The 25,621-nt window shown below is 36.4% G+C and overlaps 2 protein-coding genes across 2 annotated transcripts in view; both read left to right on the top strand.

Annotated features, from left to right (window-relative positions):
- The window catches only part of gpx4a (glutathione peroxidase 4a), a 20,283-nt gene extending 9,510 nt beyond the window's left edge, over nucleotides 1-10,773 (top strand). The window contains exons 9-12 of the mRNA XM_067415870.1: nucleotides 7,361-7,392; nucleotides 7,494-7,580; nucleotides 10,463-10,593; nucleotides 10,668-10,773. Coding sequence (XP_067271971.1) covers nucleotides 7,361-7,392; nucleotides 7,494-7,580; nucleotides 10,463-10,526 — 183 coding nt within the window. The 3' untranslated portion in view covers nucleotides 10,527-10,593; nucleotides 10,668-10,773. The remainder of the gene's footprint in view (nucleotides 1-7,360; nucleotides 7,393-7,493; nucleotides 7,581-10,462; nucleotides 10,594-10,667) is intronic.
- Nucleotides 10,553-25,621, top strand: pip5k1ca (phosphatidylinositol-4-phosphate 5-kinase, type I, gamma a). The gene is made up of 12 exons (XM_067415031.1): nucleotides 10,553-10,593; nucleotides 10,668-10,785; nucleotides 10,889-11,041; nucleotides 16,865-17,164; nucleotides 17,242-17,447; nucleotides 21,118-21,201; nucleotides 21,319-21,367; nucleotides 22,096-22,180; nucleotides 23,355-23,516; nucleotides 23,603-23,795; nucleotides 24,726-24,830; nucleotides 25,447-25,621. The coding sequence occupies exons 1-12, from the start codon at nucleotides 10,553-10,555 to the stop codon at nucleotides 25,619-25,621; spliced, it is 1,671 nt and encodes a 556-aa protein (XP_067271132.1).

Here is a 25,621-nt window from a genome sequence, read left to right as displayed (position 1 = left end):
TTTAGGTGGCCAATTCTATGTCTGTAAACTTTAAGTAAATTTAAAAATATCATGTGGTGCGACCAAATATCATGTGGAGCGACTAGGGATGTCAAAAGTACCGATACTTCGGTACCAAGTCGGTACTGAAATTTTAAAAAATGTGACGATATATCAATATTCCGGTAGTACCAACTCTCGAGTATATCCGGTACCCACAGCTGCGTTCGGTCGCTTCCTTGTTAATCTAAGCGCAGGGCACCAGACTGTAGCTGATTATATACTAGTGTCTGTGAATATTAAACTGCAAAATACTATTTAAATATTATTCCTGCATAATCTGCTGATCTGTTTGAATGACGGGTGGCGACGGACACACGCTCGCTGTCTTTGTAGTCTGTTCCAAATGCCGTGTGTCACTATATGAGGACACGAACGCATGAACCATCACTTCATGAGAATTTACCGTTTCATTTGAGAAAACTGTTATATAATGATAACAGACCCTCAAAGGTCTTCACGGCAACCCGTCCAAATAAAAGTTTGGTGTAACATGAAGAAATTGACAGAATATATTTGGCTACTGTTGTACAGTAGATTTAGCTATGTCTTTGTAATAATTATATGCCTCTACTAATAATAATGCCTAGATGGTTGCTTATTTTTGACGGCCGTCTCGCTTGGCTCCTTAAGAACAGAAGTGACCCAATGAAAGCCGAGATAGGAAAAGATCTAAATTCATTATAAAACAATTGTATTACCGCCAAATGGACCGTCTCAAGCTCCACTTCATTATCATCGTGTGGTGGTGGTGGTAAATGTACACAATTAAAGCATCTGTGAAATGCAGACATGGCTTTCTCGGTTTATACAAATAACATCCCATGAGATGCATATATAATCAAACCCTGGGCGATACTCAAAGCTGTAATAGTGTTGTGCTCGCTGATATACCGCTTTGCAAAACAGGGCAGGTCTGTCTACACACTCCATCTATTTCCTCAGCTCGTGTTATTCTAATAGCTCAGACTGCTGGGAGTTTTCAAGCTCCGGTGGGAAATGGAAAACAAGCAAGAATTGCATAATGGTGTCTCTCTGTATTCCTTGCCCCCCTCGCTTATGCCCCGAAGAGGATGGAGCTTTTTATAGGCCAGCCTGCAGAGCAGACCAGGGTTCTGGAAGACACTCAATCCCATAGGGTGTCTTTATTGAGAGGACGCGGAGTCCTCCATTGAAGTATTTGTGACATCGTAACCAACCATTGTTTTAGAATGAGTTATCGTATGTATGTACGGTCAGATAGAGTTGCCTAATCATTTACACGAACCGCTGTTGTAAATAGTTCCCAGAATGTTGTCAAATAGTTGCTGAAGTGTTTTAGGGTATTGTTGCTACACTCTTAAAACTAAGGGTTCCTAAAATTTTTATTTTTGCTGTGATGCCATATAAGAACCTTTAGATTTTTGGCTCCTCAGAGATACTTCAAGAGAACAGTTCTTAAAACTAAAATATCCTCTCTCTTTTTTACTGTGATGAACATTTTAAAAACCCTTTTCCAGTATAAAGAACCTTTTGTGGAATGGAAAGGTCACATGGATGTTAAAGGTTCTTCATAGAACCATTGATGCCCATAAACTGCTGGATAGTAACTGATTACATGTAACCTGGAGTACGTAATCAGATACCTAAAATATAATACTTGTATTTAGGTTATATTTCATTTTAAAATACTTGTAATCAGACTACAGTTACTTTTTTATTGATTACATTTACTGTTTCTCCTCGATTCTTCTCAAATTAATTTGAAATTTCTTCCTAATTTTATCAATTAAAGGAACTGTATGTAAGAAATGTATTTTAATTCATCATAAAATGGCCCTGATATGTCAAAAGACATTAAGAAATCATGTTAATTTCAAATACTTATATCACTGACAACAGTGGTCCGGCCAGGATATTGTCCTTTAAAATTTGTAGTGCAGCCCTCAACTGATGTTGATATTGACATGTTGTGTTTTGGCCTGAAGCTCCACCCTCCACCTATCTACCAATCACGAAGTCAGTATTGTTTCGGCATCCGGGTGCCAGATCTGCTCTAGTTACCTCAGCTGCAGCTACAAAAGATCCTGCTGGATCCTGCAGCATATCTGGCATCCTCGAGTCAGGGGGGAGGGGGAGAGGGGATACACCGCTCTACAGTAATTTGACTGCAGTAACAGTTTTGGCCACAATCTTACAAATATTATTGTTGTTATTGTATAGTATTGTTTGTCAACTCTGTTATAGACAAATTAGGCAATGTGTATAAATACAGGATTGACCATTTTACATTTTTACATCTCTTAGCAAAAATGCTAAGAGCACATGATGCTAATGAAATGATTTAGACTTTTAAACATCCCACTGTGTGATCAGTGATACATTCTGTTTTCCTTTTGATATTGTGGTAACACGTTTTACAAAATGACTCTTGGTTCTCAGAGAGAGCACACCTTTCAGTGATTCAGATCTTATCAGTGAGTGAAAGTGACATCATTTCCTTTATTTTACAGAGTTGTTGGAGATTATTCCACAATTTAAAGCAAAGTCTGTATGGTAACAGAACTGACACAAGATTTATGGACACATTTTTATAAGATAAAAGTTAAAATTTAATGTTGTAGAATTAGGAAAATTATTATTTAGGGGGTTTATAAATCAAATTAATTAATTACCAAAGAAAAATAAAATAAAATATTTTGATAAATGATACATGATGAAAAAAATACACTGACTAATCCCAACAAAAAGAAATCATGATTTTCATCTATATAAAACACTTACATGTTATGGCCTGTAACATCTTGCAATCCATGGCAATGAGTAACAAATATAAAAATAATTATATATATATATATATATATATATATATATATAATATATATATATATATATATATATATATAATATATATATATATATATATATATTATATATATATATATATATATATATATATAAAAATGGGTTTAGACACCAAATTATAGAATCACCCTTCAGAAAGTCTTTCAAGTTTTGTGGAATTGAATACACAAGAACAGCCACTAGTAAGGAAGCTATAATGACATGGAAAATGTAAAATACTTTTTAGAAAGTGTATTATTTTGATTTAAATAGTGATTTAATTTAAATAGATTTGATTTTGATTTATCTGATCTTTAAAATATTTTTCTTTAAATTAAATTTTTTCCAGGATCTTTAATTTAAATTTCTGAACCCCCTGCAGTTCCTACACAAACGCTAGTTTGAGAAACCTTTAATGTTTAATACACTTCACGTTGTTGAAAACAAAGAGGAATACATTTTATTCAAAATTATTATTCAAATCATAATCAAAAAGTAATCAAAAAGTAATCTGATTACATTACCTAAAATCTGTATCGTAATTGATTTCTAGCTATAGTGTCGTATTCTGATTTTTTTTCTGACCTTAAATCGTTTAGATTTTCCTTTATATGTCTCTATGGCTTCATGTATATGTCTGTATATATATGTTCCTTCTTCAAAAAAGGTGTTTCGTCACCTTTGACGTGAACTTTTCAAAAGCAAATGTTCAGCCTTTCAATGCAAACACCATTTGATAGAGTATGTGAACACATGTGCGCTAGAAAGTTTCATCCTTGTTTAGTGTTTGCGCTATTTTTTTTCCAGAAGTTATGGGTGATAAATCATTGTACTCATTTAACCCCTCACACAAGTGCTTTGTTGTGTGTATTGTTGTTGCATCTCCAATAGTTTGTTGTTGTTCTGTCTCATCGTGATCGTACTCATAAAAAAGAAGTATTCTTTGGACATTAGTCTGTTTAATTAGAAAAACTATGGACTTTGAATGGGCATCTGTTGAATGGCTTGTTAACTGAATGAAGTTTGCAAAAAGGAACTTGTCTTTGTTTTTGTTTTCAGAAGTGAGAAATGGAAATGGTTTTGTGGCCTTGCTGGTGGTTTTGAAATCTCTTTGGTTAGCTTTATACAGTTCTGTTTTACTAGTTTATGAGCAGTTCAAATGTTGTCATGGTTTTAATTCCCGTATTAAGATTGTTGCTATCATATCACATGTATTGTTCAGCCAAAGTAGCATATATATATATATATATGTTAAGTCTATGATAAATTTAGTCTCATATAATGAATGTTAGCTTGAGGTGTCAGATGACACCTCAGAGTTTCTGTCGTCAACTTCTTCATTTCAAGTCCATTTTGAGCTGGCTGTGATCACACCTACCCAAAGCAGCATGTGGAATTTCAGGAGGTGTTTTGCTAATTAATTAGCACTGGAGATGATATGAGCTCTATCCCGTGTTTGAGAAGTTTGTCAGGTTCATTTTGGCTTGACATAGAAGTGTCTGAACATCATCTCATAATAGAATATATAAAAGTTTAGTCTTGAGTAACTCAAGGCTAGGCTAACTTTTGGCTAGTTTAAGATAATTTGTACAATGCTTTAGCTAAAAAATAATATTCCTCTCTGCTCTGCTTAACACAATTTACTTTGTTTCACCTAATTATACATATTTCCTCCACAAAATAATAAGTTTATGAACCCTGAGATTAACATAGTTTGTCAAATATGTAGCTTAGCGGTTAGCGCATATGCTCAGGCACAGTCTCAAGTGGTCAGTTTAAATCTTAGTTATTTTCTGTATTTTCTTCCAAACCCATAAATACAAATGGAATAAAATAGCGTGTTTTTGCTGGTCTATTGGTCTTTATTAGACTTGTGGTCACCCCTGGCTAGCGATCCTACAGCATGTTTGCACTCCAGCTTGAACTGTGGCCAAACCTAACATCAGCGAACAAGGTCTAGGAAAAAGCTCTTTTATGGAGAACTATAATGTTGCCCAAACAGTCCATAACAGTTTCAGGAGTCCACACTGACAGCTGGATCCAGAAATAACAGGAACTAACTTGGTCATGAGGCTTGTTGATGTTTTTGTGCTATTTCAGAGGTGAAATGGGACATTGCTGCCTTTGTGTTTTATCTAACTTTGAGCTTCCAAACTCCTTCCATGGACGGCACAACCACAAATTTACTAAAAACTGAGAGGTTTTGCTGGTGGAAAATCCAGCTGGTATTGAATTCTTAGCTGGTCCAAGCTAGCCATTACCGCTGGTAAATGGTAGAACATCTTGGGCTAGCAACAAACCAGCTTCCAGTTGGTTATGTCATCTTAGCTAGTGTACCAGCCCAGCCATCTGCACCACCATCTGGAAACCTGTTACCATGCTTCCAAACAGCTTAAAAGCATAGTAGTTCACCCAAAAGATTGTTATTTACTGATCTTCCATTCAAGTCAGCTGTAATCATTGCAACTGTATCAATGAGTCAGGATGTCAAGAACTGATTCAGTTCAATTCCAAATGGCTTCAAATGATTCATTGAAGAAGATTTGACAACAAAAAAACCAGGGATGCAGATGCACTATATATCGTCCACCATATCATCAGTCCAATTAGAATTTTTTATGTTTTAAAGAAATTAAATAAATGATTTATTTCCTTTAGCTGAGACACTCTTCAGCATGATCCTTTTAAATTGCTAAAATATGATGGGAATCACTTCAAAAAAGGAAAATAGAGTGAAGTGCAACATGTGCAGTGAAAGTTTGTCATATAGGCTACATACAATTATATTGAGAACATTATAATTGTGTGCTTTGGGACATTGGTTTTAATGGCAGGTTTTTTTTGTAATCAGAAATTAAATATTATATAAAATTATATTCAAAAATGTATTTATTGGCCAATATCAGACTTATCAGCTTATAAGAATGATCGGTTATCGGTACTGGACAAAATGTTTATATCGGTGCGTCCCTAAAAAAAAAATGATATCGTATTTTCTGTCAAAATAAAAGTTTGGTGGCTTAATCTTTGAAAAGGATAACCTTACATTTTAGTATTGTAATTTTACAATTTTAAAGTAAAATAAAAACTTTTTTTTTTTTACAGTAGAACTTACAATAGTAATATGCCTTGTTTTGTTTTTTAGTAATTATTATAATTTTATTTTTAATTATTTGCCATTTATGTAACTTAATTTTTTAGCCATATTGATATACCAAATTGTGCAGCACTATAAACAAGCACAGCAAACATTTTAAATCAAAATTTTTATCAGAAAAATTACAATTAGATTTAGGGATGCAACAATATGAACACTTTGGCTGATGCGATAACCGATGAATCTTTATGCTTAAAAGCTGATAACCGATATATATTAGCACTAAAAGGTAAATCCTAATATTCTCAGTATACGTTTTTGTAGCCTATTTGACAGACCAGAGCTGCACATATTGCACTTTTTGAAGTGATTACAATCATATTTCAAGCAATTCAAAACCCTCGTGGTGAACAGTGTGCATCTGAAGTGTCTCAGCTGAAGGAAATAATCCCTTATTTATTGGCTTTAATATATCAGCAAACTGTACTTATTGGGTCGATAACAATAAAAATGAACATATAGGCCGATACAGATATGGTGGCCGATATATCATGCATCCCTAATTAGATTTATCCCCCAAGTAATATAACCCTAATATGGACCCCTTTTATGCTTTAATGTCCTTTTTGAAGCCCAAAACCTCCAAGGTCATTAACAGCACATTTATCCGAATGTCTCCTGTGCTGTTCTACAAACGAAAGAAACTCATACAGGTTTGGAACAACATGAGGCTGAGCAAACGGGGACAGAATTTCAATTTTTGGGTTGACTTTTCCTTGGAGCCTTTTTTTAGCTGGATTTTCCAGCATGCCCGTCATCTTCAGTTTTCTGTTGCTTTCTCACTGCATGGCTATGAGCTGCTCTGTCTAGCGGCCAATGCCCTATTTAAAGCAGCATGTGTCTGTTGATGCCACATGCATATGCAAACTCTGAGAAAGCTTTTTGACCTTGATTGGGATGCCATGGAAACCAAGGAACTGAATGGGAGCGTGTGCAGATGTATCTGGGATGACCGCGGGGTGAGAAGCACTGCTCAAGGAATCCAGCCGTCATCTTCACATGGTGTATTTTCATCAAACCATCTTTGTCAACAAACATCCCAGTCGCCGTTGACATCTGCTGCTGATGCTCGAGGGCCGGCGACGGAATATAAATGGAGTGCTGAATAATGAAGTCGGCCGATGCTGTCTGCGCTTTAGCGGGTGACCTGTTGACTCTTGAAGTCTGGTTATAATTTCAGATGAATATGTCTCAACTAATCAAAGGCACACAAATCTGGTTTCAAATCACGAGCTTTAGGACTGACTGTCTACATTTTCATTTTGCAATCAAAGAAATGTGATCCTTTTATTAAGATAGTGCCGTCAATACCCGTTAATGACTATTCTTTTTCTTTCCTAGACACGGCATCGAAAAAGGGTTTCATCACAGAGGTACATTCCTTTACCACATATCAAGAATATCTACCGTTAGATTGCAGGAAAACCTGTTCAAGTAGGTTGGTGACATCTCATATTTTGACTCTTTTTACCAGATGCCTTCATCGTCAGGCCAGCCGGCTCATGGGAAGAAGATCGGTCACAGAGGAGTGGATGCTTCAGGGGAAACCACATATAAGAAGGTGCATTGCACCGAATCAATTTCAACAGCTTTTTCTAGATTCGATATTGATTACATTTAGATTATTTTGGTTACTTCTAGGGGTGCACAATATATTGGTAACATATCAGCCGATATCATTTTTTTAAAGGTTTAATTAGGGCCCGGGCACCAATGGTGTGAGGACTCTGTTGTAATTGCTCAGCATATTATTCATCTTCTCCAAAATTAATCACATTTTATGGGCTCATGCGGCTTTTCACGTGTCAGAAGTGGCGAAAATGTACGTCTGAAATGTCGAAATGGCTAGTTTGCACCACCTACAAAATTTCAATTAAGTGCCATTCTCGCTACATTTCACGTACGAGTATGAACTTTTTTTTTGTATTCCAGGCATACTTACTTAACACTCCTCCTAGAGATTTAATCAGAAAAACATATTTTGTCAGTCTTATTTAAAGACCTTTGCGAAGTTAAATTGCGAAGATCTAGAGTTTGCCCTGGAGGGCGTGTCCGTGTCGTCCTGACAAAATTTGATGTTTCGCCATGAAACAGGAAGTCGTTGTAAATTGGGGATACATTGTCCGATTTACCCCAGACTTCACATTTTATTAGAGTCCTGGCCTGAAGATATTCACATGCCAATATTCAGTTAGTCATTAGTCATAGCACCACCTACTGGAAACAAGAAATGGCATGATTTACACTCTAATTCACTCCCAGAATAACACTACAACGTGCTATGAAGTACCAAACATGATAGAAACACATTAAACCCAGCAAAACTTGGCTAAGTGCTGGCTGCGATTTACGCCACAAAACAGGAAGTTGTTGTTGTAACTCAGGCATACAATGTCCGATAGGCCCCAAACTTCATGTTTGAGACATTCAAACTTCTAACCTAAAGACATGCCAATATTCAGTTATAGTCAAAGGTGGTGGCCCCAGGTGTGAGGGCCCTTTCATCGCTCCGTGCAGCTTTAATTGTAACCTCCTGGGACACAGGAATATATTTTTTTCTACTGTAGTGGACATTATATTTTAGTGAATTTCTCTGAAATCATACATGTCACAGTCTGATGTCCTGTAAAAAGCACATTCGGGTCTTTGCAGAGACACCAAATGTTTGGAGGTTTCACCAGGACAACAACTTCTCCTTGGTATTTAAAAATGGCTGACATTAATGTTTAGCACTCTTTTAAAAATATGATAATATTTTGTAATTATAATTTAAATCAGATTAATTTTCAAATGGTTTGTTGTAAATCAACATATCAGGAAAACGGTATTGGGTTTCTAATCAAAATATGACTTTATGTTTCAAAACAGGGCATTGATTTCATAAATGTCCACTGTAGTTTTTGTGTAGTGGACGCTAGGACTTAAATCATGTTTATCAGGCATCTTGGGAGACACAACAAGTGATTAGGGAAAGAAATTACATATCAATATTCCTATGAAATATTAGATGTTATGAAAATGTTGCCAATTATTAATCCCATTATTACACGTCTATTTTCCTTACGTTGCACCAAGAACACATTAACATGCAAATTAGATGCATAGAATACATTGTATTGAAAGGGAAAATCCAAGTATGGTCATTTTACCTACATATTGCATAAAGCAAAATGGTATATCAATGCATTCTGTTATATCTTTTATAACATTGTTCTTTGAACAAAGTTTGTTTAAAAAAATCCTGAAACCGAAAAATTGATTGGTGAATTAAAAATAAATCCCATTGTTTTTGCCTATACATGCAATTTCATGTCATTTTATTTTTTAAACAACTGACTCCTGGTGTCAGCTAAAGAGGACATAGCATAACATGAATAACATATAATTTTTCAAAAATGTTTTTTTTAATTATTTATTATTATTTGTTTCTTATTGTCACATGTCTGTTTGTGTTTGGACTTTCTGTATCTGTCACGGTTCGTTGTTCAGTTTCCCGCCACTCGGCTGTCTCCATAGTTACCGGCATTATTAGTTCATATGTGTCAGCTGTGTCCTGTTAATCATCTCAGTCCGTTTGCTATTTAGTTCTCCTCTTTCTCTCAGTCTTTGTCTGAACACCGTAGTGATGGATGAGTTGTGCTTTTGTCTTCTGTGGCCTGCCAGCACGCACCCGTGACACTTATGCGCTGACACTACATGAAAAAAATACTACATTTAAAAAAGCTTCCTAGTCCCAGGAGGATATATCGTTTTTATTTTTTCATGTTTTGTATTGGTCAATTTTATTTTTAATTGTGCATGCTCATTTCTTCTTTTTACATATCATCAAGTAATGTTAATCTAAAATGAATCAGTTTTAACATAATTTTCTATATTCAAAATTATTCCAATCAGATTATTATTGTTCTTTGTTCTTTTATTAAATTTGTTCAAAGTTTCATGTCGGTTGATATTGTATATTTAATTGTCCATGCTTATTTTCTCTCTTTTTGCATTTAGGTAACCTTCCATCATCTAATAATAGCTCAAAATAAATAATTTAATAACAGTGAAATTTAATCTTTAGCAAATCTCAAAAGGAATATACACATTTTCACACTGTATATTTTAATTTTGTAATGCCTAAATTAACTTTAGCATTAAAAACAATTGATTTTAGCTATACAATTTTTTTTTTCTTCCAATTTATTTAGACAAAATAGTGACCATTTTATAATTGACCGTTTTCCATTTAATATATAAAAAATAATTGCATATAATAAAAATAATAATTTTCATTTTATGTTTTTCGGCCAGAATTGTAATATTGCTAATAATCTATATGTGCGGAAATGTGGAACTAGGTGACATCAGAACAAAAAAACATAGATTAAAAGATCAAACTCTGGGTTAATATTCAAAAAAATGTGTTACTGTCATTCATATCTGTTTTTTCCCCCCCAGACCACATCTTCAGCACTCAAGGGGGCCATTCAGCTTGGGATTGGCTACACTGTTGGCAACTTGAGTTCCAAGCCTGAGCGGGACGTCCTGATGCAGGATTTCTATGTGGTGGAGAGCATCTTCTTCCCCAGGTGAGCTGTCCGTCTGAGACTCAGGGTGGATGTAGAATTTCACATGCAATAAATGATTTTCCTTGTTCTTCCAGTGAAGGGAGCAACCTGACACCAGCCCATCATTTCCCAGACTTCCGCTTCAAAACCTACGCTCCCGTGGCCTTCCGTTACTTCAGAGAGCTCTTCGGGATTCGGCCGGATGACTATTTGGTAAGAAATATAGGCTAAAGGCTAAATGCTTGTATTTATTCAGGACCACTGAAGAATCGCTCAACCAGAGTTTATCGGTATCTTTATTTGTGTCCTCCTTTAGTATTCGCTCTGTAACGAACCTCTGATTGAGCTGTCCAATCCGGGAGCCAGTGGCTCAGTCTTCTACGTCACCAAGGACGATGAGTTCATCATCAAGACAGTTATGCACAAGGAGGCAGAGTTTTTGCAGAAGCTTCTTCCTGGATATTACATGGTGAGCTGCTGTACTTTCATGCATTTTAAATTGGGTATTTAATGACCGATCCCGACATCTAGAGAGCAGGGTGTGTATATTATGCAATACATTCATACTGCATTATACAATGTAGCCTACATAAAATGTGTCAAATACTTATTGTACACAATATTTAATTTATTTTAAGACTGACACAGTGGTCAACTAATATTTATGTCCAAATATTAACTGATTATCTGCCTGGCAAATATTTATTGGTCTATCACTAATGCAACACTCTACTTTTGACGTTTTTCAACTTCAATAATTTCACAGTAAATATACAGTTTATCAGGGTTTCCGCGGGGTCTTAAATTCGCGGAAGTATTGAGTTCTAGGTCTTCATTTTCCCACGTCCATTTAATGCTACTTCTAATGCTCACTGAAATGCCTCCGCAGCTCTCGCATGTGTGTGTGTTTATTCCGGGGTGTTGTAGTTCTTTCTTTCGGTAGTCCAACTTTTGTTCGCTGTATTACAACTACAAATGAGACCAACATGCATCTTATATTGCAGCCAATCAGCTTTCTTGTTATTGGCACAATCTTCGAGTCGAGAGTCTCTTTCGGTTTGTACCACAGAAGCATAAAACGGATTTTATTCTTCAGCTGACAGTTCTCCAGTTTTTCCAGCTTGCGATCGTTGAACAAGAAGGCACATCTTACCATCTTGCATAATGACCAAATAAAAGTATGATGCACTAATAGAGTTAATAAAAGAACTACAATCTCCGATGTCAGACTGTCTGTTTGCTGCCTGTCAGCGCTCATGCAAGTGTACTGAATGTGTCTTTCTAGTTTCATATACTCTTGAACGATCAAATACACATTATTATGCATATGTCCATATTGAAACTTGAGTAACAAAGTTTGGAACGTGTCAGTAAGTATTGAATCTAGGCATTAGTAAGTTCTCAAAGTGAAAGCAAACTAATATAGCTTATAGCCTACCGCTACTGTGTGTTAATGTTAAATAAAAAACTACAACACAAACGGGAAAAACGTCACTTACACTTAAGTACACTTAGTTACCTGATTAGTCGGCTTATATGACGTAGGAGCTTGCTTACCAAACATTCAAAACAATGCTGTGTGCTGGATTAAACACGATCATTTTATGCGTGTACTAATGGCATTATTTTTACCAGCTGAGAACTCATGAAGAGCTCATAAAATGTTAAAACATTCAAAACAGCAGCAGGATTTCCTCCGTTGTATGCAGAAAAGACACGGGGGGTCTCTTATGTAAAAGAGACGGCAGTTCTGTCGTCTGTACCGTTAAAATGGGCAACACAGGTCCTTTGATGAGAAGAACCAGGTATGCTTTTTGTGCGTTTTTTCTAGCATTTTCGAAACATGCTGGTCAGACCAAATATTGATGAGGCACTTCCTCGTTGCTCTGTGTTTGCCCTCTAACGTTAACATTATTCATTTTGGATACACCGATCTTTCCGCGTGGTCAAATCAGCTATGCGTCACATCCTGTGACATTACCTCCTGTTTTTGGTCTGTTTACATGTCTTTGGTCCGTGTTGCGTTCATATATCATCGAACCGCACCAGAGTTTGTTTGGAAGCAGACCGAGACCCATCTTTTTAGCGGCCTCGGTCCGCTTGTTTGGTGCGCACCAGGGTTCGGATGGCAGCATCACATATGTTCAAAATAACCGCACTAAACGAGCAATCGCACCAGGGTTCGTTTTAACCGAACCAAACATGACAAGTGTGAACGCACCCTTAGACTAGTACTGTTTGTATCTGTATCTTTGTTGGATTTTTAATTTTTTTTTCTATTGCCATTTGTTTATAGGTATATATTTTAATACTGGCCATTTACTTGTTTACTTTATTACTTGAAAACGTTTTACTTATATTAAGCAATTGCTTATTGCTGTGGTCATATTTCCCAACCTAAGGGATCATGTTATTAAAGATAGATAGCACAGCAGCCATTTTTATACCAAACAAGATTCAAGCATTTTGTTTGTTTTATTGCCCTGTGTGAGTATTGTGCATCTAAAATAATAATATGGTTAATGTGGCATCCTAATTATGGAAAAAGTATGCTGTTCTTTTGAACTTTCTATTCATCAAAGAATTCTAGAAAAAGTTTACACAACTGTTTTTAACATTGATAATCACATTGATAATCTTGAGCAGCATATAATCATATTCATATAATTTCTTAAGGATCATGTTACACTGAAGATTAGAGTAATGATGCTGAAAATTCTGCTTTGCATCACAGAAATATAATACGTTTTAAAACATATTCAAAAAGAAAACTATTTTACATGAATAATATTTCACAATATATACACAATATTCTTTTTTGTATTTTTAATCAAATAAATACAGCCTTGGTGAGCATTAGAGGCATCTTCTAAAAAAAATGTTTTAATTAAATGGCAGTGTATAAAAATAAATTCTTATATCAGTAAATAACCGATATAAGAATTTATTTTTATTTATCTGACACCATTTTTGTGCAGATAAAATTCTGCCTGTAAATTATCAGTTGGCCAGACCAAAAATAATTATCAGCCAGATCTATTTTAATAGTGTGCATCTTAATTTAAAACTAATGGTCAACCAATGTGTATTTTTTTCAGTGTCTTATGCCAATATCTATAGAGGAGGGCAATACATTCTGTGTGATTTAATAGTTTAATGATAGCAAATAAGATGTGGCCTTGATAAAATTACTGAAGTAATTATTTTACACCATTCTTATACATTTTAGAACTGACACAATTGTGGGCTAATATTTATTGCCAAATATTGGCCAATTATCTGTATTTTTTGGAGACCTCTACTATTTACATTTTTGAGCTGCAATGATTTTAAAGTAAATATAGAGATTTATGTTGTTATTTTCAGGTATGTTGTTACTTTTTGAGAAGCAATATCAGTACCGTATGGTCTCAACTCTTTCAGACAGAATTGTGATTCCATTAAATGCTTTTTTTAATTAATGGATGACCGATATTGGTTTTCAATATCCGATAAAATATCTAGAGTGGCTGTTTGTTAATATAATGCCAATAATATGATACATAATTATATGTAGGTGTATGAATGATGCAGATCTAGCTTTTCGGCTGCAATAAGTTTTGAGCAAGGCTAAAAAATACAATTGATGTTGTTATTCTGTACTTTTTTGAGAAACATGCTTTCCAGCCTATCACTTGCTGTCACAAATCAACCACCTGGTTAAACATCAACACTGCTGATTACCCAACAACAACAAGCTATTTCGAGCTAATTTCTCCCCTGAGGCGATTTTGTCTGCTGTTTACCAGAATAATAAAATAAATGACGCAATTAGCATTTAAACCGTGCTTGTTCCAGCTTTCTTTCTCCATTGGACCAATTCACTCCACAATATAAGTACAAAAGGGGTTTGGTTTCCAAGAGAACATGAGTTTTTCCTTTCAGTATATGATGCCTAAATGGGTTCTCAGTGTCAGCAGAGTCTGACCAGCGACTGGCTTGGCTTGTTCCATCCATTCAGCTGGAGCTAATGAGCCCATGAATAGTGACGGATCAGTTGTTGTTCAGCAACAATGCTGACCTTGGCCCGTTCGCTTACAGAAACCAGTCTTTATAACTGTCTGGCTCTTTTCCCCTTTCTGTTTCTCCTTTTTGATCATATCTTGTAGGACATGTCACCTTTGGGAAGGTGATGGTCGGTGCACAAAGCTCCTCTAGGTTGGATATCCGCTTCATTGCTTTGCCTTTGTGTGGTGCTTTTTAAGATATAAATTCCAATCTAATTGAAATCAGGTGGTTTTACTACGCTCGGAACATTAGCTGGCAAACTGAATGCCATTGACTTGAGGAAGCGTTTTTTTGGGTTGAAAGAGTGTGTTTTGAGTGTGGAATGTGGCTGGGAAAACAAATAATCATTACTTTAACCTTATTTACCTAGTATTAACATTTTGAAGTGGCCATCAACAAAAGTGTGGTTTGCATGCAATTTAATAAACAGATGTGTGTTGTAACGTTGACATAATTTTAAGGAATAGTTAAAGGGTTAGTTCCCCCGAAAATTAAAATTCTGTCATTAACTACTTACCCTCATGTCGTTCAACACCGTAAGACCTCCGTTCATCTTTCGGAACACAAATGAAGATATTTTTGTTGAAATCCGATATCTCAGACAGGCCTTCATTGACACCAATGTCATTTCCTCTCTCAAGACCATAAAGGCACTAAAGACGTCATTACAAAGCCCATCTCACTACAGTGGCTCTACAATAATTTTATGAAACGACAAGAATAGTTTTTGTGTGGCAAAAAACAAAATGACTTGTATAGTGATGGGCCGAATTCAAAACAAAGCTTTGAACCGTTATGAATCAGTGTATCGTTTCATGATTCAGATCGCTAATGTCACGTGATTTCAGCAGTTTGGCAGTTTGACATGCGATCCGAATCATGAAACGATACGCTGATTCATAACCGTTCAATACATTGTTTTGAAATCGGCCGATCACTACATAAGTCGTTATTTAGTTGTTTTGTTCGCACACGCAAAATGTTCAATTGCATTCTGTATACTAAAATCTGCATTTAAATGTTAAATCTAGTCAAATTAAATTGTGTTGTATTAAGCGAGAACTTGGATTTTTGAGTTATCTTAAGTCAAATCATAACATTAATTTGTTGTGCTAATTTTTAAGTTGTGAAAGCTAATTGCAACAAAATTTTACAGTATATAACTTCAGAGCATCACAGAGGATCCTTTTATTTTTAATATTTAAAAATGTTTGTGTGCTGCTGCCGTGTGTTTAATAAGCAGTGTACGCATGTTGTGTAGCCGCTTATAGGCGCATATTTCTAATATTTCATATTTCAATTTGTTTTAAATAATGGTAAATGGACTGCATTTATATAGTGCTTTCAACAGACCCTATGGCCATACAGAGAGCTTTACATTTTGCCTCACATTCACCCATTCATACACTGAGGGCGATGTCAGCCATGTAAAGCGCCATCCAGCTCGTCGGGAGCAGCTGGGGTTAGGTGTCATGCTCAAGGACACCTCGACACTTGGTCAGGTGGAACCGGGGATTGAACCACCAACCTTCTGGTTTGTAGACAACCTACATGAACCACTAGGCCACTCCCACCCCAATCTATTGACTTTGGGCCATTGACCTACAAAAACCTGGTCTAATTTTTTTCCCTAGTTGCCTCAAAATATCAACACGCCAACAATGTGCCTGAACACACCTGGTCTTCAGACCAGCACGGCCATGGGCGAACAGATGAGTGCCAGTGCATTTGCTATTTTAACAGCAAGGCACTGGATGTGAAAATGATAACTGTGTCGGGCTGAGACCAATTTGATGAAAACAGCAAATTTCGTAATCTTTTTTTAACTTTTATTAATTTTGTCGCAAACAAAACAGTGCAAAAAGTCAATGGATCCTTGGCTGTTTATTCATCTTGTCATTCTGAATCCGTGTGACTTTCTTTCTTCTGTGGAACACAAAAGAAGCAACACATTTCCATACGGTTACTCTGAATATCACTTTTTTTTTCTCGTATTTAAACTCGCAAGCTTGTCAAACATGACGGCGCAATGCATTTTGGGACTAAATTTCAGTATCGGGTGAATAAATGATGACAGAATTGTAACTATTCCTTTAAAAAAATTCCTTTACACAATGCATGTGACCAACAAATATTAATAAAAACGTTTTTCCACAGATGTGTAGCACTGCATGGTAGACTTGCATTTGAATATTCGTTCACTCTGACTGGGCGTTTAATTTTTTTTAATGTTTGTTTTCTGCAGAACTTGAATCAGAATCCTCGCACCTTATTGCCCAAGTTCTTCGGACTGTACTGTGTACAATCGGGCGGGAAGAACATTCGAATGGTGGTGATGAATAACGTTTTGCCCAGGGTGGTGCGCATGCACCTCAAATACGACCTGAAGGGATCTACTTACAAGCGACGGGCCTCTAAAAAAGAGCGGGAAAAGGCGAGGCCCACTTTCAAAGATCTCGACTTCATGCAGGACATATCAGACGGTCTCATGCTTGATACTGACACGTACAGCGCCCTGGTCAAGACGCTACAGAGGGACTGCTTGGTAAGTTCTGCACAGTGTACCCGTGTCTAGAGAGGATGTGTGAAAGGGAGCAAAACTGATGTGTTTTTGGTGTTTAGGTCTTGGAAAGCTTTAAGATTATGGATTACAGTTTGCTGCTGGGAGTTCACAACATGGATCAGGCGGAGAAAGAGCAGCAGATGGAGGGATCTCAGGGCAACAGTGATGAAAAGAGGCCGCTGGCACAGAAGGCACTCTACTCCACTGCCATGGAGTCCATACAGGGAGCGTCGGCCTGTGGAGAGGAAATCGAAACTGACGACACGTGAGCAGCCCAAATTAGTCCATGTTTTGACACATATTAAGGATAAATTAAAAAGATGACACATTTTTAGATGAATCAAAAAATTTAGGAAGGCATAGGGATGCAATGGCAAAATTCTAGCTGAAGCCAATAATTTTTTTACATTTGTTTTGAAACATTTTTGGCTAAAATCAAGTCCTGTCCTGTTAGATATCATGTTTCATCTGGAATTGCGTTTTTTTTGGAAGGTAGTGGATTGCAAACAACAAATTCGTGTTAACTAACCAAACTACAACTTTTTAAATTCAAACAAAATAATTTTATAGTTATATAGTAATATAATTTTCTTTGTCTTAATCAGCCATTTTTCCCTATTTTGTTTCCAAATGTATAGGTAATTATCTCTATTTTTAGTATGCCAAAATAAATAAAAAATGTGTTGTTGTTTTTTTCATTCATACATTTTTTATAAAATCTGGCTAAAATCAAGTCCTGACCTGTTAGATATATTTTGTTTTATCTGGAATTGCAAACAACAAATTCATGTTAAAGGTGCACTATGTAGTATTTTTGCAGTAAAATATCCAAAAACTACTAGGCTAGTGTTATATATTTTGTTCAGTTGAGTACTTACAATATCCCTAATGTTTCCAACTATTTGTAAATTGTGAGAAAATAGCTATTTTAACCAAGGTGCCAGGACGTGTCAGCATAGCGTTTGAGCGAGTCGCCTGTCAATCGCGTCATATCTGCATTTCAATCGGTTTTATTTGGCAGAAGCGCTTTACTCTTAGCAGTGTGAACATGTCACAGCAGCGCCGAGCGAACACACAGAGTAACGTCATAACATCATTTTAAACACACTTTAAACATATCTAATATGATAAACAGAGCTGCTTTACCTCATAATCATAACCAGAAGAGCGGATCAGTGCAGGCGCCCGGCGACTGTGTCCCGTCCCGTCATAATAAATGTCCCGGTGTTCGCGAGGCGGGTGTTTGTAACAATCGCTCCAGCTGCCATGCTCAGGTCCACAACACTCGGTCCTGCTCTGCTTTACACTACAGTAACGTTAATAACCGCATCCATGAACATGATTTCTGCCCGAGTCCTGTTTACACCGGCTGTGAGGTGAAGAACACGTCCCAAGATACTGCGCTCAAACTTACCGTCATCAAACTACACCTTTGTTTTGAATAGGCGACTTCTAGTGGACGGAAAGTTGCATAGTGCACCTTTTAACTAACCAAAATGTAATCTTTTTAAAAGTGAACAGAGACATTGTTTTTGCTTTGATATTTGTTTGGTTTCTTTTTTGTTTGTTTTTTGTTTTGTCTTGTATTTGTTTTTTGTTTTGTTTTGTTTTGTCTTGTTTTTTTTTTTTGTCTTGTCCATCCTATTTATTTTCTGTATTTTATTTAGTTTTTATTTAGTTTTTTATCAGCCATTTTTTTCCTTTTTGGTTCACAAAAGTATAGCTACTTTTCTTTTTTTATTTTTCCAAAATAAATTGCGTAAAATCATAACATTTTTAAAAAATGTGAAAGTGTTTCATCTGTAATTGTGTTTATTATGGAAGGTAATTAATTGCAAGCAAAAAATTCATGTTAAAGGGGGGGTGAAATGCTGTTTCATGCATACTGATCTTTTTACACTGTTAAAGACTTGGATTCCCATCCTAAACATAGACAAAGTTTCAAAAACTAATGTTGGACGTTTGATGGAGTATTTCTGTGTTAAAAACACTCCTTCCGGTTTCTCACAAGTTTCGGCGAGTTTTTTTCGAGTATGGGTCTACTTGACGTTAATAGATCGGAAGGTCCTTGTATGGGCTGTACGGGCTCTTCTCCCGGAAGGGTGCGCGCGCGCGTGAGTAGAGGGAGAGAGAGGAAATGCACGCCGTAAACTGTCTCTCAGGTGCAGATCCAGTCGTCCGTGAACACTTATGTGGCGCCGCGCTTCACTTTATTCCTATGGGTGACGTCGAGCGACTTCAACGCTTCAGCACAGCATTCCGGGAAGGCAGCGCTGCATTTGAACCGATTTGAACGCAGAAATGACGGGAAGCTTCAAGGCATCGCTTCAGTCGCGTCTCAAAGTGGATTTACACGCCACTGCTGTCACAGGACTTCACCAAATCATACCAAAGAAGTGTGTTTTTGACGGAGCGGTCCCAGCGATAAAGGTTCGGTCCTTGGAAGCAGCCGGTGAGTAAATCAACTTCAAATGTCTCTGCTGTTGGCTACCGTCGCATGAGTAAACATCAGTAAACGATACGATCGCGTGCTTCGTCATTCAAATGCGCTAACGGTTACTCCATTGTTGTTCTGTATAACACTAGTCTGACTCTGACGTGCAAAACCGTTTTGTTTGCTACCTCTAAGGTCTAACGTTAACGTTAGTCACATACAATAGTCCATAAACCAAATCATGTCCTCATAAACTGCGCGTAAAGACACACAAAGGCCCCTAAATACAGTACATACCACAGAGACGGACATCCTGATGTTGCCGTTTCTCCTGTTCAATTTATTTCTGCCTCAGATTTGATTGTGGATCATTATCTGTATTAGCTGAGATAGATGGGTTTCTCCACGCTTGAGGACGTCACCGCTTTGCGCGCTTGTCATTCTTTAGCTCCGCCCACACGATACACCTCCAGGCGCTCTGTTTTTTCCGGAAAGACTCGGTACAGCCCATATTTCTTTTATAAATATGATAAAACTAAAGACTTTTCGGAGATATGAAGGATGCAATACTACTCTATGGGTACTCAAGATTGACATGAGATTGACTGAAACTGAGTGTTTCACCCCCCCTTTAAATAACCAAAAAATACAACTTAAAAAACTTTAAAAGCGAACAAAGACTTTTGTTTTGTCTTTCGTTTTTTAGTGTAGTTTACATCCCTTTTTTTCTTTTTTCCCAAAGTTATAGCTACTTGTCTCTATTTTTGTTTTGCCAAAATAAATTGTAAATGTTTATTCCTTCATACAATTTGTAAAAATCTGACTAAAATCAAGAACTGTCCATTAGATATCCTGTCTCTCGTCATTTGGAAATGTGTCACATTATAAAAAGTAAATAGATTGCAAACAACAAATCCATGTTGACTGAAGGGGTGGTCACACTACACATTACATTGACTTCGCATTTCGCTGCATTTCCAATTTGGTGACTTCTGACCTACGAATTCGTATAACATGAAGACTTGTGACCTATAGAAGATTGAGTTGATTGGATATTTTAACTTTTTTTATTAATATTTATAATACAATTATTATTATTAAATTTTTTATAAAAATATGTTTTCTTATTTATATGTTGAATTTATGCAGCTTTGTCTAGTGTAACCGTGCCTTAACCCAAAAATGTGACACTTTTTTTAAATGTTTTTTTTCTTTTACTTTGCTTTGTTTTGTACTTTTATTTGATTCATTTTGTTTTATTTAGTCTTTTTATTTAATGTAATATTTTGTTTTTGTTTAGTCCTTCCTGGCCATTTGTCTTTTAAAAGTAGTTTTAATATTTTAACAACTTCAGGAAACACTTTTTAGCTCTATTGCAATTTTGTTCCTGAAGGTATAGCTAAGCTTTACATTTCAGTGTTTAGTATGGTTTAGACTTTTGAGTCGTTTAGGCTCTAAAAAAACGTTCATATTCATTTATTTTCTCATGTTTTTCCATCAGGATGGGCGGCATTCCTGCAGTCAATGGAAAAGGAGAGCGGCTGTTACTGTACATCGGAATAATTGACATATTGCAGTCTTACAGGTGCTTGCGTCAACCTCACTGACTCATGGCACTTATGATTTACATCATGAGGCGTTCGATTCATTGCTGCAGTATGATTTAAAAGCACCATGGAGTGACCTTCTTCTTTCTGTTTAGATTAATAAAGAAACTGGAGCATACGTGGAAGGCTCTAGTCCACGACGGGGTGAGAATTTCGTTGAATTTCAATCGCTGTTATCTAGAAAATACTTTTAGAAATATATCAGCACCATTGTTCCATTGCAAGTCGCTCCATCTCTTGTCACTTGAAAAGCTTTGGCCAAGTTAGCATCCAGCTGTGTTTTGAGACTCTGTGGTCTTTGACCTTCAATATAATTCTTCCTGCTTCCTTCATTTTCATATTAATAAAGCAAGGTCTGCTGCGGTACGTTAGCATGAATGGAGTTTAGTGACAATTACAGGGTTTAGGAGGAAATGCTTGTAAAATGTGCACTAATTTGGGGCCATTTTTCTCAGATGATGAGCCAATTGGGATATTGCTGGATATAAGAGACATACCACACATGCACACACTCATTTTCTCCTCAGCTCAGCTGTGAATAAAGGAGATTTCTCCAACCCTGCCTGTGACGCATCAGTCTACGCCATACTGTGAATGGCTCAAGATTTATTTGCATGCTAATTAAGTTATTTATAGATTTAGAGCTGGTATATCTTGATCACGTCAGCTGGAAGTGTTCATTTGTGCCCATGAATAATGTATGTTGAACTGGAAACTTTAAGTTTGACTTGAAGCCTGCTATAAAATATACTATAAAATTATAGTATTAAATATAGTATGAAACTGAAATTTTCCATTTTGTCAACTGGAATAATAATGAACTTGATTGTTTCAGATGGTTCACTTATTTGTTCTCTCTTTTTACTCTTCAGGACACCGTGTCTGTTCATAGACCGTCTTTCTACGCGGACAGGTTCTTCAGGTTCATGAGCACTACTGTTTTCAGAAAGACTTCATGTGAGTAAAAACTATATTAATGAAACGCATAGATTTCATGTTCTGCATGAAGAATTAATAAAAAAGTATTAGGGATGCACCAATTTTAATATTCTGACTGATACAGATAAGCCGATAAATATTTCTTGTAATGACTTCTAACCAGATAAATGACCGCTAAGGAAAGTTTATTTGAGCTATATAAAAGAAAAAAAAGAAAACACTAAAATCTAAAATGAATCATTTTAAATGCAATTTTTTTTTTGACATCACAGCATTGTAATGTGCAGTATGAAAATGTATATTTTATTTCCTAAAGATTACATGTAAGAATGTTAATAGTTTATTAAATAATTAGTGTTTTTAAAAGATTAACCTAAAATGAGTGTTAGATAAGGGCAAAGATAATCTAAATGTAAAAAAGAGAGAATTGGAATTAGCATGCAAAATTAAATATTCTGTACCAATAAAAAAATTACCTGGTAATATCGGCCGATAAGGTACAGAGGGCGCCCAAAACTGATGCAGCCCCATACGCAACAAACTGTGATGCACTGTGTATTCTGCCACCTTTCTATCAGAACCAGCATTAACTTCTTGATCAATTTGAGCTACAGTAGCTCGTCTGTTTGATCAGACCACACAGGCCAGCCTTAGTTCCCCATGTGCATCAGTGAGCCTTGGCCGTCCAAGAGCTGCAGTTTTGGAGATGCTGTGACCCAGTCATCTAGCCATCACATTGGCCCTTGTCAAAGTCACTCTAATCCTTATGGTTTCCCATTTTTCCTGCTTCTAACATCACCTTTGAGGACAAAATGTTCACTTGTTGCCTAATATATCCCACCTACTAACAGGTGCCGTGATGAAGAGATAATCCGTGTTATTCACTTCACCTGTCAGTGGTCATAATGTTATGGCTAATCTGTGTATGTTGCATCCCTATAAAATTTAAAAAGGTGCTTTAAAATGTACATCTAAAATGTATGTACTAAACAAAATGTAAAAAAACAAACAAGATATTTATTATCTAAATGTCCATATAATATACAATAATGAAAGTCAGTGTTAACAGATTTTAGTAATATCCTAACCTTCTCCCTGCTAATGAAAGAAAATACAAATTTCACTTTCATGATGCTAATCAAATATATTGAACCCATTATTAATATTTAAGTGCAATTTCTGTTTCTTTCAGCGTTAAAATCCTCTCCGTCAAAAAGGGGTCGTGGGGGTCTAGTCGCGGGCAAATACGGCGGGCCCGGAGCGGCCTGGTCGGCCAGCCAGCTGCCCTTCGTGAGAGACGAAAATATCTACGACATGAGAGGAGCCCGTAGCTTCCCCACACTGGATGATGATGGTAAACAATATACCAAATGCATCATTCATTCCCAACCGTGAGGACTTAATGGTTTTAGTTCATGTTCAAACTCTGCCTGGTTTCAGGTCGGACAGATGTGCTTCCCTGCACCCCTCCCTCATTCGAGGAGGCCACCACAGCCTCCATCGCCACTACGCTCTCCTCCACCACCTCCCTGTCCATCCCAGAACGCTCCCCCTCAGACACCTCCGAACACCCGCGCTACAGGCAAGACCCTGTCTGTCGCACTGTAATATTCCAGCCTGACGGCCGCAGCAGGTACAATAAGCTCTGTTCTCTTTCATACAGGAGACACACCCAATCCAGTCATGAAGAAACGTAAGCCAAACAGACTGCTCTGCATTATGGTGTAGTTCATGTTGACTGACACACAAATACTACTTTGAGAAAAACTTTTTTTTTTTTTTGGCTTGCTTCGAATTTATATTATTTATGATTTGTTTTGATTTAGTTTTTTGTTCTTGTTTTGTTTGTTTGTTGCTTGCTTTGAATTTATATTATTTATGTTTTGTTTAGTTTGGTCTTGTTTTCTTTTTTTTTTGCTGGCTTTGAATTTATATTTATGTTTGGTTTTTGTTTTGTTTGTTTGTTTTTTGATTGCTTAAAATGTATCTTATTCATATTATTTGTTTTTCTTTAGTACTTATAAGCCATTTTTATTCTGAAAGGAATTAGCCAACTAGCCAACAGCAATTGTATTCCCAAAGGTATAGGTACACATTTCATTTTAATACTTTTGATTTTTGTGTATTTTATTTGTTTTAGTTTTTTTGTTCTGTCCTTTTTTGTTTTGTTTAGTTTTGTTGTTTGCTTGCTTTGAATTTCTTGTTATTTGTTTTTCTTTAGTACTTATCAGCTATTTTTTTCTTTTGAAAGGTATTAGCCAACTTTGGGAACAATTTTATTTCTTTTTTTTACAGCAATTTTATTCACCAAGGTATAGTTACACATTTAATTTCAGTACTTGAACTTTTTTGTTTTGTCTTTATTAGCCTTTTTTCCTGCTTTATACAATCGCTTTGTGCAATGAACAGACCAAAATGAGTCCAAACAGACCATGTTTATATTTCATAAAACTTTACAATGTTTGTTCCCCTCTTTAGGTTGATCTTAATGGAAGGAGAATGGTTTGCTGATAGTGATGTTGTTTGTGTGGTTTGACTGAGCCCTCTGCTGGTGTTGTTGTAGAATGCAGGATGAGGACCAGCAGACCATCACAGTGGAGGTGGATGTGGAGGGGCGATACGACAGTGAGCCCACCCTCGTGGCTCCCCAGGTATCGCCGGAGAACAGGTGCGCACTATAAACTTAGAAACTACCTGCTCAGTTATGCTCAAAAATATAATAAATATAAAAAAATGTAATGGAATTAAGAGCGTTGAATGAAATGCAAATGCAATGTTTTTGTTGAATCAAGAGCAGTAGAGATGTAGGATCAGGGGTATCATGGGAATGAGGAATTAGACATGCTCCATTCAGCTGAGCTCACCTGCTGAAGCTCCTCATAGTGATGGCGAAACTACACCATGGAAACTGCCACAGAGGAACATTAGCTTGATCACATTGACACTAAGTAGTACCTAAACGGTTTTGTGCTTGCCAGGACCAGTGGTAATATGGTCACATAACAGTAACAGTACACCAAATAATAATATAATTTAATATTATTGTTTATTTCAATATTAATTATTATTTCTTTATTTAGATACAAGTATTTTTTATTATTTATATTCATCATTGCAAATCAGTATGACTTTGAAAAGGACAAAACCTACCAAAACAAGTGCCCCATAAGATCTACATTCCTGCTCTTCTGAAATCATTCAATAGTTTTGTGAGAAGAACAGACCGACTTGTTTATTCACTAAAAATCTCTAAATTTCATTTTTATTTCCTTTTCCACATGTAGTGAAGCTCCAGAGACGTTTCCAGAAGCCTCATCCTCCGTCCCAGCGAGCCCGAGGATATTGGTAGAATCTGACTGCGCCAGTCAGGCCTCAGGCTGTACAAGCCGTGCCTCTGTGGACGAGGAAGATGATGTGCCAATTACAGACATTTATTTTGTAAGCCCTTCACTCATCTGA

The sequence above is a fragment of the Pseudorasbora parva genome, chromosome 14, assembly GCF_024679245.1.
Source record: "Pseudorasbora parva isolate DD20220531a chromosome 14, ASM2467924v1, whole genome shotgun sequence".
Classification (NCBI taxonomy): Eukaryota; Metazoa; Chordata; class Actinopteri; order Cypriniformes; family Gobionidae; genus Pseudorasbora; species Pseudorasbora parva.
Note: the sequence above shows the minus strand (reverse complement) of the source record. Positions and strands in the feature narration are given on the sequence as shown.